General features: G+C 37.1%; 1 protein-coding gene across 1 annotated transcript in view; it reads left to right on the top strand.

Moving 5' to 3' along the window:
- The first annotated feature begins 2,235 nt into the window (after positions 1-2,235).
- SPATA16 (spermatogenesis associated 16) overlaps positions 2,236-14,348 on the top strand; it is a 200,799-nt gene continuing 188,686 nt past the window's right edge. Inside the window, exon 1 of the mRNA XM_034672863.1 lies at positions 2,236-2,379. Within this exon, the coding sequence (XP_034528754.1) occupies positions 2,236-2,379 (144 nt within the window). The remainder of the gene's footprint in view (positions 2,380-14,348) is intronic.

Genomic DNA, 14,348 nt, shown 5'->3' on the forward strand with positions numbered 1-14,348 from the left:
TGTGCTCTCTAGCTGTGTGTATTGGGGGGAAGGAAAGGTGTCCTGGTTGTGATGTACCATACACTTACTACCATGCAACTTGGTCAAAAATAATTGAAAGCCACTGGTTTAGAGGCACATTTGAGAGGGAAAAGTCTAGAGGCCATTTGGAGGTTATATTTGTGATAATCTAGGTGAGAAAAGTAAAAGGCAGATCCGGATGAGCAATAGTTAGTACAAAGAGGAGAAACCAAAGTAAAAGGAGGAAGGCAGGAAGCAAGGAAACAAGGAAGGAAGGAAAATTTTTACACATTGGTGGCAGGTGAGAAGCAAAAACATTTTCTAAGGATCAAAGTGCCACCAGCTCAGAAACATGAGCACATTTAGAGGTCAATGGAGAAACACAATTTGAAACATTTTGCGTGAAGGCAGGTGGCAAAGCAGCACATTTGTTGGATAGAGGCATGTAGGAAGCACAAAGGAGAGTTTTATAACCAAAGATAGTTGTATTGAAGAATCATCCATACTTGATATTACCTGAGGTGAAACAAGAAAGAGGGATGAGGAGCACCTGGCTGGCTCAGTCAGTAGAGCATGTGACTCTCGATCTTGGGGTTGTGAGTTTGAACCCCATGTTGTGCTTAGAGTTTACTTAAGAAAAAAGAAGGAGGGATGAGAAAAGAATTCTGGAGAATGTGAGCAATTAAGAAAAAACTATCAAATTAAGAAATGATGAGACTAAATTAATTAAGAGGGAACTCTAAGAAGTAACCCTCATGGACTGGAGGCTTTGAGAAAATAGCTAGTTACAGAGTTTCTAGAGGTAGCATTAAGAGTGAAAAATCATCTGTTTAGCTGTCAAAGGTCAGAGGGAAGGGGGTGGGGGAATGGGATAGACTGGTGATGGGTAGTAAGGAGGGCACGTATTGCATGGTGCACTGGGTGTTATTTGCAACTAATGAATCATCAAACTTTACATCAGAAACCAGGGATATACTGTATGGTGACTAACATAATATAAAAAAAAAACATTAAAAAAAAAGGTATATGGAGAGAACACTTTTAATGGTTATCGCCACAACTCAACTTGGAAACCTTGCTTCCTCGAGGATGGGAGTAGACACACTCTAGTTTAGCAAGCCTGGGGATAGTTTGGACCCCAAAAGTTAAATTAATCATGTTCACATATCTCCTATTTAGAATGTGGACTAAAATTTCGCATGCGTAATTTTTTCCTTGCAATTTCACACACTGGAAAAATTAGTCTTTGGGCTCACTATATGGTTGAGTATATGTTATAATCTCAATTACCTCTTTTTTAAAATATTTTTTATTATATTATGTTAGTCACCATACAGTACATCCCTGGTTTTTGATATAACGTGCGATGGTTCATTAGTTGCGTATAACACCCAGTGCACCATGCAATACGTGCCCTCCCTACCACCCATCACCAGCCTATCCCATTCCCCCACCCCCATCCCCTCTGAAACCCTCAGTTTATTTCTCATAGTCCATAGTCTCTCATGCTTCATTCCCCCTTCTGATTACCCCCTTTCTTTATCTCTTTCTGCTCAATTACCTCTGTTAAAAGAATAAATCATTATCTCAAACTGACACCTGATTTCATTATACAATCAAATGAAAGCTGTGCTAAGGGGGAAAAAACTAAAACCAAAGCAGAAATGAGATTGAAAGAGAAAGTGGGCACAGTGTCCAAAATACCAAAACCTTCACCTTGAAAGGAAGAGGAGAAATGGAACAATAGTTCAAGGGGAATGTAGAATGATGGGCTGATTTTCACTTTTGGAATATGAACACTGGAATTGGTGCCGGAATGGCCCAGTCAGTTAAGTATCAACTCTTGGTTTGGGCTCAGGTCGTAATCTCAGGGTCATGAGATGGAGCCCTGTGTCAGGCTCTCATTCAGCACGGAGTCTACTTGAGAGTCTCTCTCCTTCTGCCTCTCCCCCCTCCCCCCCCCAGGTGAAAGAAAGAAAGGAAGAAAGAGTGAGAGAGGGAGGGAGGAAGGGAGGAAAGAAAAGAAAGAAGAAGGTAGGAAGGAAGGAAGGAAGGAAGGAAGGAAGGAAGGAAGGAAGGAAGGAAAAGGAAAGGAAAGGAGGGAAGGAAGGAGGGAGGGGAGAGGGAGGAAGGGAGGGAGGCAAGAAGAAAGGAAGGAAGAAGAAAGAAAGAAAGAAAGAAAGAAAGAAAGAAAGAAAGAAAGAAAGAAAGAAAGAAAGAAAATGAACACTGGACATGATTATATTGGAAAAGCCCATAGAGAAAGAGAGAAAAAATGATGGTAATAAAAAGATGATTGAAGATATGAGATCTCCAAGGAAGTATGAAAGGATAGGGGAGTGGAGACAGATGAAACAGGAGGAAACCTATTTCACTAAGGTAAGAAGGAAGAGTTGTTATGCGTGGAAGGTAGGTTGCAATAATTCTAAGCTCAGATTTTTTAATTGAGTTGGAAGCAGTTGAGGGATCTGAGACTTGAAACCAAAGATTGGATAGACAACAGAGACAAATTAGAAAAGGGCTATATAGGATTAAGGCAGAGGATTCAGGGCCTCTCCAAGGAAGAGGGACCATGAATCTGTAATGACAACAACAAACAGCAAAGTTAAATGATTTTCTGCAATATGTCTCTGAGAAACCAAAATCTTGACTGAGACGTGAGGTTTTGATGATATGGACACGGGCAGAACTATTGTGATTAATGATGAGAGAATGGTTATAGTGGTGGGCTGTGGGTCTGGGCTGGATAGGAAAGAAGAGAAGAGAGCTCTCAGATTGAGTGTGCACTGGTGCAGGGATTGATGGCTAAGGGAAAGGCATGTGAGGACAAGAGAGTGAAAGAGCTGAAAGGTTAGGAGGTTTGGTCAAGGAGTAGTACTGGAGTATAAAATTTGAGAAGTTAAGTTCCATGGGATTGTGTTGCTAAATTAGAAGAATTGAGGATTTGAGGAGTTAAAAAATAAATAAGTGAAAGACCAGCATATTAGATGTCATCTATAGCTGTATATCACTTAGGGTGACATTGGGACAAAGAGCAAAGAGGAACCATAATCCAGGTATAAACTCTTAGTAAATGTGGGGAAATAATCAGGAGTTGGTAGATAACAGAACTGGAGAAGATAGAATAGCTAGATGACACAGTATTCTAGGATACTGAGCTAAGGGGACAGGAAGGACAAAAACCCTGTATGTGACAGAGGCTGGAGGGTGGGGTGGGGTTGGGCTCCTTGGAGGGCCTGGCTTAAATTGAAGAATGTGGAAGAACATTCAACCTCTTGATTAAGTGTATGTTGTGATTTGTTTACAATGGGAGGGGGACCATGTACGCGGGAGTGGGCAGCAGTGGGAGGACAGATTTCAGAGAGGAAGACACAGAACATCATTGGAATGAGACTTGGGGAATGTCTCATTCAAAAAGGGTTGAAACATGTTTAGGGCAGCAAGTATTAATTATCCCTCCCTTCCATTCAACTGGTCAATGATCTAACCCATTCTACTGGTCAATACAGGTGAAGGTCAGTATATAATCATTTGTGCTCAGTCTTCTTGGAAAACTCAGAAAGCCTTAGTCTGATGGAGAAGAAAAGTATAAGAAAATTTTCTTCTTTTTGTTACTTGTACCTCTCCTGTGTCCTTTTTCCTTATGGAGGTACAGCACTATAATAAAAAAACAGTAAGTTATTAGAATTATGTAAACGGCTACCATGATAAATTGCTTATATAATACACCTTTAAATTTAGTCAGCAGGGTTATTTGTATATTTTGGCATGCTCATTTATATTTATTAGATTTTTCTCTTGTTTTTGATATTTGAAATATTACTGAATAATTGTTTATGACTACTTAGAAGGAAACATATTAATACATATAGTGGTAAGCACATCTTTTTAATGAGTCACTGTAATTTACCTTGAGTGTTTAAAAAATTGATTTAAAATATTGATAAATAATTCTCAGTGACTTTATTAACACACCGTGTGTGTGTGTGTATGTGTGTGTGTGCTCTGTGCTTTTAGTATCCTCTATTTAGGATGTTTCCTAGAGCACTGGCTTTGAGATAGGGTGAGCATTATGTGTTAGCATGTAAAGTTTTAAGCACAACAAATAAATGTTTTTAAATACCAAGCAGAATGGTAAAAAATAAATATTAATGCAACAATCAATATTAACACTTTGCAATACCATCATGAGGTGTGAATGTTGAAAGCTGGTAACTTCACACCAGTTGGTTCTTTTGTTTTTCATTTTATAACTTTAAAATTTCAGTCAGCAAGAGATGGAAAAAGATACCCAAAGTAGTTTAAAGTAGCTCAGCCCTGATACTAATCTCCAATTAGGAAGAACAGAATGTCTTATCATTGGATGGGTTATGGGAGCAGCAATCAAGTATCCACTTAAGCAAAAGAAGTTAGTAAAATATTGTGCTCTATAACACCAGGGACGTATGTCATCTTCAAGTACAGGAAGCCATCACTGCCACTAAGGGCCCTGCTCAGCATTTCTGGCTCCAACAGAGAGTTGTCCTCACAGATACTTTAGAATTGAGTTATTATATCCTTCTCTCCACTTTAGTGGCATGAACACTAAGGGTGCATTCTAAAGTAGGTCTCGACTGCTAAATAATGGATTTAGGCAGAGTTCTCAGAGGGGGCATCCAGAGAACATGATCTTACATGTGGGAATGTCCATTTAAGGCATTCCACAGTTGCTGCCACTGCCACCTGTTAATTTAGGCTGTCAAAGAATATGAAAAAATGAAAATGAATGCCAAAAGGCTTAGCTGATGCTAGAGAGAGGTGCAGGTGGTTATGACAGGTTTTTGACCTCCTCTTAAGTACATCCTGATGACAGTAACATGCACAGTGGGGTCCTCAGGTCAGTCATCAACTCACCCACAGAGCATGACTATCACAAGTGGAAGGTGTGCTGGACCACTCAGTGCATTTGTTTTATATATTTTAAATTTCCTCACTGTTTTGGGGGGTAGGTAATATATTTATACAGCTCAAAATTAAAGAGGTAGAAAATAGTATGTAGTGAAAAGTCTCCTTTCCACTCTTATCCTCCAGTCACCCAATTTCCAATCTACATGGGCACCCATTGTTTATCATTTAAGTTAATGAATATAAGAAATATGGTAGTACATAATATTCTTTCTGAACTTGACTTTTACTAAATCTTAGAGGCTTGTTCTGTATCAGGGTATACACATATTTCCTCCTCTTTATCATGGTATAATATTCCATTATGCTGAAGACATATATTCCCCATTGATGAACACATGGGTTGTTTCCAGTGTTTTCTTCTTAGAAGTAGTGCTACAATTAAATAGAGTGTTTTTCTCTTAGAAATAGTGCTGTAGTTAACATGTCATTTTACATGTCATTTTATGCACATGTCATTTTACAGATGTCATTTTACATGTCATGCACATGTCATGTCATTTTACAATAATGAAGGAATGTCTGCAGGATATATTCCTTGAGTTAGAATCCAAGAGTTTGCACATTTGAAACTTCAAAAAATATTGCCAAATTAGACACGCATCAGCTGTGTATGAGACCTATTTTCATTTATTCTAACCAAACTAATGTGTTATCAAATTTTATCTTTTCCAAAATTAGATTAAAAAAATCAGAATGTAAGATGAATTTGTATTTCTCATATGATGTATGAGTTGAGAATCTTTTCCTATATTTGAGTCATTTGCATTTGCTTTTCTGTGTATTTCCACCTCTGTGTTTATATACCTGGGTTGTTGGTGTTTGTCTTAAGAGTGTTTTAAATTCAAAACAGATTTGAAAAGTTCCTTTTGGGCAAGTAAGTTTTCCCTTATATAATTCTGGCAATTCTTTGCACAGTAGGAGAAAATGATTTTCCTTTAATTTGTGTTGGGTTATAAACTTGCATTAGGACCCAATTACTATCCTTTAGCAGTGCCAATGCTGACCTCAGTGGCCATTGCTTACAGTGTGAGGTAAATGTCTCTGAAACGAAGTGCATGCTCATATTTTCAAGAAATGGGATAGTAGTTAAGCAATAACATCTAGAAAAAAATATTCCTAGTCTATAAAAATCAGAAAGCTCTTTATTAGTAGTAAGGTTCTTGTGTAAAAGCATTATTTCTTTTATGTTTGCAGATTGTAAAATCTTTGGCAATTTAGGAATTGTTTATTACTCGAGATTGTAACATTTTAGATTTTGATGTTGTTTCTAATGAACCAAGTCTAATGTTGTCATCTCTCCTAGAAAATCCTTAGATGAAAAATAAATATGGAAGAGGTTAATAGCTAGCTAAAGTTAGAACTCACCTGGAATATTTATTTAATAATGTGTTTTACAGGTAACAAATGGTAGCACAGTTATATTAATTTCGTGTGACTTTTTTCTTGTTAAATTTTGTTGAAACTGGTACATTTTAATTAGTGTCTGGTACAAACCATTGATTTCAAGTAGGAAAATAATTTGATTCCTCCTACTACATATTTACTCTAGAACAAGAAATATAAAGAATGTCAATAATGACTAAGTCAACCATGAAACCCAACTTGGAATTCTCTTCGAGTGGTGGCAGTAATTCGATAGAAGGGCTATTTTTCCTCCATGACATCAGAAGACCAGTGCTGAACTTTGAGTACCAGTTGCCTCCTGTAATAATGTTTTTTTTAATCTGAAAATTATAGATTATAGGTATATAGTAGGTTTTAAAATTTTTTGTTCATTCTTTATCTCTAAGGTGTAAAGAAATATTTCTTCACTTTCATACCCAGCCAAAAAAAAAAAAAGTTTCTTTATTTTCCTGAAATTGCTTTCATTTAAATACTTAGAGGTATGATCTTAACCGAGTTGCTTTGTTGTTTGTATGTTTAAGTCAGCACTTATTAAGAAGTTAGTGTGTGCCAGCAGTTGACTAACTACACCACCTTGAATTCTCACAACCACCCAAAGAAGTAGGACAATCATTAGCCCCATTTTGCAAGTAAGGAAACCAGGGCTGTGGAAAGTCAAATAACTTGCTTAAGATCAACCGTCCAGTAAGCAACAGAGTTATAACTTGAACTTAGGTCTATGTGATTCCAAACACGTAGTAACTATAACCACTATGTAATACTGCCTGCTTAGCAATAGAGTCCTTTTTCAAATTAAATCTTACATAGAACCATGAGTGATATTCAAAATATTTAATAATCAACCTCGCCAAATCACTAAACAATCATAAAAAAGGCACACAATAATTTAACAGATACCTACAATCAGGGTCTTAACAGGAGGTCAATTAATTTAGAAAGATAAAACAGAGCTGTTCTGAGGCTATTGTGGAGGGCCTATGACTCACCCCTGCAGACGGTCCATCACACACTTTTGGAAGAAGCTCATTCCTTCCTTATTCCTCCTTCCAACCCCCACCTCACAGAAACTGGGGTTTGATGTTAAAAGAAAAAAACTCATTAAGCCTCATACTGTTTGGATTAATCTATGACCTAATAGAAGAGCTCACATTCCTCTTATTTGTACTCTTTGTCGGTAACTGGAGATGAAGATATAGATTCATTCAAATTCCCTTAAAATATCTTTTCACTAGACTTTATTCTAACATTTCTAGTAGCATTTCATAGGGGAAACTGTCCTTATACATTTTAGCATGCACCTGTTGGGAAATACATGTCTGTCCTTTATGGTCATTTACTGAATATTCACAACTATACTTACAGTTCCCCTTTAGCTCAAAATTACTTTCCTTTTTGAAACACCATATAGGGAGTATATGTCCAAGAGGGGATTTGGCTTTAAACATTCATGATTCATTTATTTAAATAGTTGCCAGGTAAACTACACAGTGGGAAGATGACCTTGGATGTCATTCTTACTATGAGAAAATCAGACAAAGCCTAAAAGAAAGAGTACAGGAGAAGCCTAGTAATTGTGAAAACTCCTACATTGGGGCCTGAATACATCAGTGACTGAGCCGGTTAGTACTTTAATTTTCTTTTTTTCAGAAAGTACTTGTGTTGGTTTACTATACAAAGAAACATAGTTAAAACAAGAGCAAACGAACACAAATCAAAAAAGAGAACCAGACAGGGCACTGGCCAGTGAAGTAGGATAGGAAAGAAGAAATAGAGTAAATCAGGAAACCCTAATCTGTGCTCCCCGGCCTCCAAATACACCAAGTGGTAGTCTGTGCTTTCTAGGAACCAAGGTGGAAAGAGAACTGGAATTCATTTAGCTAGCTCCATTATTAATTTCAGATAATACTGATCATGAAAAGAGATAGTCTTTTCATTAATACTGAGCTTTAAAAGAAATTTGTCATGTAAGAATCTATATGAGAACTATCAGTGTCTTTGAGGTCATTGATTTGGGAATATGAATACAGTTTTAGGAGCATATTATATGCAAAAACAATGGCTCTATTTTTGTCTCAATTGTATAACGTTTGCATGTTTTTATCTTGAGGTGTTTGCACGGGGAATATGGTTTTACATGTTCATCTTTTAGAAACTTTTATTTCATAAAGCAGTGTCATTCAACACATTTTTATTGTGTGCCTATTCTGTGCCAGGCACTATGTTAAGCTCTGGGGATGTAACCCAAAGCAGTCATGTTCTTTTCCTTCATAAGGATTCTAGTTCATAAATGAAAAAGCAATGAAAAAAAATGCAGTATGCATTCCAGTGAAGGAGGAATGAGATGCTATGACAATACATGGCGTCTGACAACTCCTAGAGTTATGGTGCCCAGATTGTTTATTTCATCTATCAGTACAGCCAAGAAAAGACATTTTTGAAAAGAAAAGAAAAAAGCTAGTGCTTCCTAACAACAACGTTGTATTTAAAGGACATTTTAAATTAAAAAGGTAGGAATAATAAGGGCACCTGGGTTGCTCAGTCAGTTAAGCATCTGATTCTTGATCTTAGCTGGGGTCTTGGCCTCAGGATCATGAGTTCAGGACCTGCATTGGGTTCCACACTGAATGTGGAGCCTACTTAAAAATATATATATATATTTATATATATATGAATATAGTCTTAAAATGAAGGACAGACTTTCACCAAAAAAGACAATAGACAAAGACAATTGTCAATTTTAATTTAAGATATATATAATGTTTTAGCTGTAGAAATATTATAACAAAACCTGACTTTAATTGCAATTTATAGAAAGTGCTGCAAAAACATAATGCCAGGATAGAAAATAAAAGGAAGGGGCTACTCCAGAAAGAGAGAACAGGGAACTCTTCTTAGAAAAGACAGAATATTTAAACTGAGGCTTCAAGGATGAGCATAAGCTAGGCAGGCAAGGAGGGAATAAAACCCTAAAACTTTCCATGTCAGAAATGTTTAATACTTTCTCCTCTGTATTAGCATTTTATGATTGCTGTAAAAAATTACTGCAATTTTAGTGGCTTAACACAATTTTTTATCTTAGTCTCACTGACTGAATGAGGCTCACAGGACTAAAATCAAGGCATCCACAGGGCTGCATTCTTTTTGGAAGCTCTAGGGGAGACTCTGTTTCCTTGTCTTTTCCAACTTTTATAGGTTGCCTGCATTCCTTAGTTCATGGCCCCTTCCTCCCTCTTCACATCCACCCTATAGCATCTTCAGATCTCTCCCGACCCTGACATTCACTCATCTGCCTCCCTCTTATACAATCCAAGAATCTTGTGATTACATTGAGTCCACCCAAATAATCCTGGATTATTTTTAAAGCAGCTAAATTATTAACAACCTTAATTGTATCTGCAACCTTAATTCCTCCTTGCCATGTTATAGAATATATTCGAAGTTTCTAGGGTGTAGATACAGATAACTTGGGAGGCCTTTATTCTCCCTCTGAGTAATGGAGAACATTGTACATGCTCAATTGCTTCCTTCTGAACTTCAATATTACTTCACTTGCAAGCTAACAGGATAACCTGCCAGAGTTCATGGATGACAAGAGAAGACATGAGACTCCTGAGTCACAGACGAAGGACTTTCTTAATCCATGGCACAGCAAGCACCATAAGCCTCATCACATTTGCATCAGCTCCCCTCATCTCCAAGTCCTATAGGGGTGACACAATTGAGACCTGATGGATGCCTACACACACCATGGACTATGGTAGTGGAGAGGAGCTTCCAGCATAGGGAACCTGAATAATCTATAATGAGCAATAAGCATGCCTTGCTTTTTTTCACAGAAGGAAACATGTACCTCTCTTTGAAGGCTGTTTGATATGCCAGCATCCTGAAGAGATAATCTAGAACAAAGACTGGTTACTACCTAATTTGCAAGATGTACAAAAAAATTAAAGACCCTTGGAAAATTGTTCCCCAGTGTCCTTATACTGCATCTACATTTGATAACCTGGTCTCAGTTTCTCGAACATAGGAACTAGTTCTTTGAAAATCATCTTAAAATCAGTCAGTTTTAAATTAAAATATTTGTTTTTCACTTTTCAAATACCATTTTTTTCAACTTCCTTACTTGTTCAACTCAACCTCCATTTATTTATACATTGTACTTAAACATCTTTCTAGTACCTACTTTGTTCCTTCTTACTGACTTACCAGATAATTCTATATGAAAACATGTGACTTTTTGGCTTATTTAATAAACAAATGACTAATACAAAAAAACAGCTTGACCTCAATTCATAACGCAGAAACAAAATTTAGCAAATTTACTAATTAGGGTCCTGATACAAAAAGGTAATTACGAAGAAAACCAGGAGCTAATATGACTATGATGTGAAATGTCATTCTAGAGAAACAGTGACAGAGAGGGCCTTCACTAAGAAGCAGAAGATGAACAAATTCATTTCTACATATTAAATCCACACCCACTCTGAGAGCAAGAAATGGCTGTAAGAAGTTGAAGAGAACTGGTTAAACAAACAAATGATTATATTTGACATTAGAAGTATCCACATTTATGAAATTGCTGATGGATCTATTTCCTTTTTTACCAACATTCTCAAGTTAAAGCTATTAATTACCTATGTTTCTAGTTTTAAGGGCAAAGAAGGCTACAAGGAAAATATTAAATTATCTAATGATAAAAATGAGGTAGGTCAAAAGAAAAAAGAAATGAAAAGAAATACCTCTATGTGCAGAAGTGATAGCAGTAGATATATATCAATAAGGCATATTCTTTGAGCAAATTTTCCCCCGGAAGTGGTACTACATAAGGTGAGCTGTGAATGTCCTCCCATCTAATAATCCTGAGACCAGCATTATATCAGACCAAGGGAAAGGTGGCAAATGTTTATTCATAAAGGAACCTAGTTGGTCAGAAGCCAACTAGATTGTATTTGTTCTCTACATATGTAGTGATTACAGTCTTGCCACTCATAATTTTTTATCTCATTAACTGTACTGAAAAACTGAGGTAAAGTGCCATCCTTGCTTTTACCATATCCTTGTGCTGTAATAGATCATTGCTCCTACGTTAAATTTATCAATTTGAATATCCTGACAGAAGAAGCACTTACAAATTGCCAAGGAGCATGACAAACTACAGCAGCTTTCCTTGACAGGAAAAATGCTGCAGCCATTCAAGGGAAGGCATTTAGAAATTGCAATATGAAAACCTACATTTTAAATCTGGCTTTTCTCTGTCTGATCTCTGTGAGCTCTAGGCCTCAGTTTTCTCATGTGCAAATAAAGGATGAAAATGTGTTGTCCTTTTCTGATCCCAAGGTTATATGATGCAGTGTTTATGGAAGCCTCTTAACTCATAAGTGTAAGTTTGTTTTTTTTTTAAATCTGAATTTCAACCTCTTTATCTTATTTTTGTTTTAGAATCTCTGAGGGAGTTCTTCAGCATCTGTTATCAGCAGGCTTTTTGGGAAACAGTACAGTTGAAAAAAAAAAAAAAGGATTGTGATTATGGTTCACAATTTGTGACCTACTCAGGTCAGAAATCTCCAAGCGGATTTCACAAAGCCAGCCACATCTTAGGCTGTACTACACAGGAAAAGCCACACTGCTGAATCCAGGAAGAGCCACACTTTGGCATTTTATTGGCACCTTCCCATCTCCACCTGCGTGGTGTCCCAATCCCTTCCTTCCTGCTCATCATTTTCCCACTAGTACCTTTCTCACTTCCTATTTCAACAGCACTCACTCTAATCCACTCCTCTCTGTGACAGCTTCCCACCCTTGCCTTTTGCATCCTGTAACAAACTGCCACCATCATTTCTTCAGATCCCCTCAAATCACAGAGACTCTCCTCTTCAGAGCTTCTGCTGCCTCACTTCCTGCAGAAACATGTGGGCCCATACCCTTGTCCTCACTGACAGCTCTCACTGATAGAGGTGATCATGCTCTCCAGCTCAGCTGTCAACTTCATGGACTCTTTTCCTCCCACTTCTTCCCTGAAGCTTCCTATTAGGTGCCAGTTTTCTCAGCCATCCATATATAATAACATTTCAATAGCTAAGCTGAGAAAAACTTGCAGGAACCATCTGACATGGCCTCCTGCCTCTGGAGGAGAGAATGCGCCACACATGATGTGTATTTTCACATCTTAAAGTGTTTCTGCTAACTTCTAGTCACAACCTGAAGTGAGCTATTACTCTGAAAGTAAGTTCTTCCCTATGTCCAAACTAATTCTCTGCTGAGGTAGTTTGAGTATTATTTTTCCTCTTTGATTTGCTCAGGAGAACTTGTCTCTGATTTGGGTATGAGATAGAGGGAATCTCAAAGTTGAAAAGTCATCTATCCAATTACACATCTGCTTTTAAAATATCATCACTGCCAGTGGGTTATTGCAACCTGAAAAGGAGTTTGCTTCATCAAGGTCTGTCCATCCTTGATCAGCTCTGATCAGGAGAAATGTTTAACTCGAATTCGCTATGATCGGCCTTCCTGAATGCTCCATTCTCTGGTGATACTCTCTCCCACCAGGATGTCACAATAGCTTCTGTGGTCAGTCCCCTGTCTAGTACCATTCGTCACTCACCGCTTCCCCAGCACCTAGCACTGGCTCCTAAAACATAGTAGCTCCTAAAAAACATTTGTTGAATGAATGAGTGAATGAATGAATGAATGTTTGTAGTATCTTCTACAGGACAGCACTTCATATCTAATACATTGTGAAGTACAATATGGGTGTTCTCCAGGCTAGACGTCCTTAGTTCTCATAAGGAAAAGTTTCAAGTTCAATACAGTTCCCTTCCTCTGATCTTTCTCCAGTGTGTCTAAATTCATCTAGGTAAACATCAAAAAATATATTACATATTCATTTTATGTAGACAATTGTACATAATCATGTGTGTGTATAAAATTCAGTTAATCTACTTTCTAAATAAAGCTACATCAAAGTATAGAGCATGAGTAAACAGAGGCTAATTAAAAGCAGTCTCATTAACGTATAAAAAAATATACATTGGCCCTCAAAATCTGCTCACAGTTAAGTGGTTTCATTTAGTGTTATTAAATTATTTTTTATTTTTGGACAGAGGCTTTGTTATAATGTTTTTAAACTATTTTTTAAAAGAAGAGTTTGAGCCACAATTCTACCACTATGCTGCAACTGTTACCATTTTTCTGTCTTTTTCCCATCTTATTTACTTTAAGTTATTATAAGTATGTGATATACATTTTGCATTGCACTTTTTGCACTTAAATTATGTTGTACTTATTTTTTATACTATCATTAATCCTTATTATTATAATTTCATTTGCCTAACACGACTCCATCAATTTGATATACTATAACCATTTTCCAATTAGTAGTGATTTAAAATGTTTCCAGTTTTCTTTCTTTTAGAAAATGCTGTTAAAAATATTATGTACATATAGAACCAGAAAAGGCCCCGAATCTCCAAGGAACTGTTGAAAAGGAAAAACAAAGCTGGGGGCATCACAATGTCGGATTTTGAGCTGTACTACAAAGCTGTGATCACAAAGACAGCATGGTACTGGCACAAAAACAGACACATCGACCAATGGAACAGAATAGAGAACCCAGAAATGGACCCTCGGCTCTTTGGGCAACTAATCTTTGATAAAGCAGGAAAAAACATCCGGTGGAAAAAAGACAGTCTCTTCAATAAATGGTGCTGGGAAAATTGGACAGCTACATGCAAAAGAATGAAACTTGACCACTCTCTCACACCATACACAAAAATAAACTCCAAATGGATGAAAGACCTCAATGTGAGACAGGAATCCATCAAAATTCTAGAGGAGAACATAGGCAACAACTTCTATGACATCGGCCAGAGCAACCTTTTTCACGACACATCTCCAAAGGCAAGAGAAATAAAAGATAAAATGAACTTATGGGACTTTATCAGGATAAAGAGCTTCTGCACAGCCAAGGAAACAGTCAAAAAAACTAAGAGACAGCCCAC

This window comes from Ailuropoda melanoleuca, chromosome 1 (genome assembly GCF_002007445.2).
Source record: "Ailuropoda melanoleuca isolate Jingjing chromosome 1, ASM200744v2, whole genome shotgun sequence".
In the NCBI taxonomy this organism is placed as follows: Eukaryota; Metazoa; Chordata; class Mammalia; order Carnivora; family Ursidae; genus Ailuropoda; species Ailuropoda melanoleuca.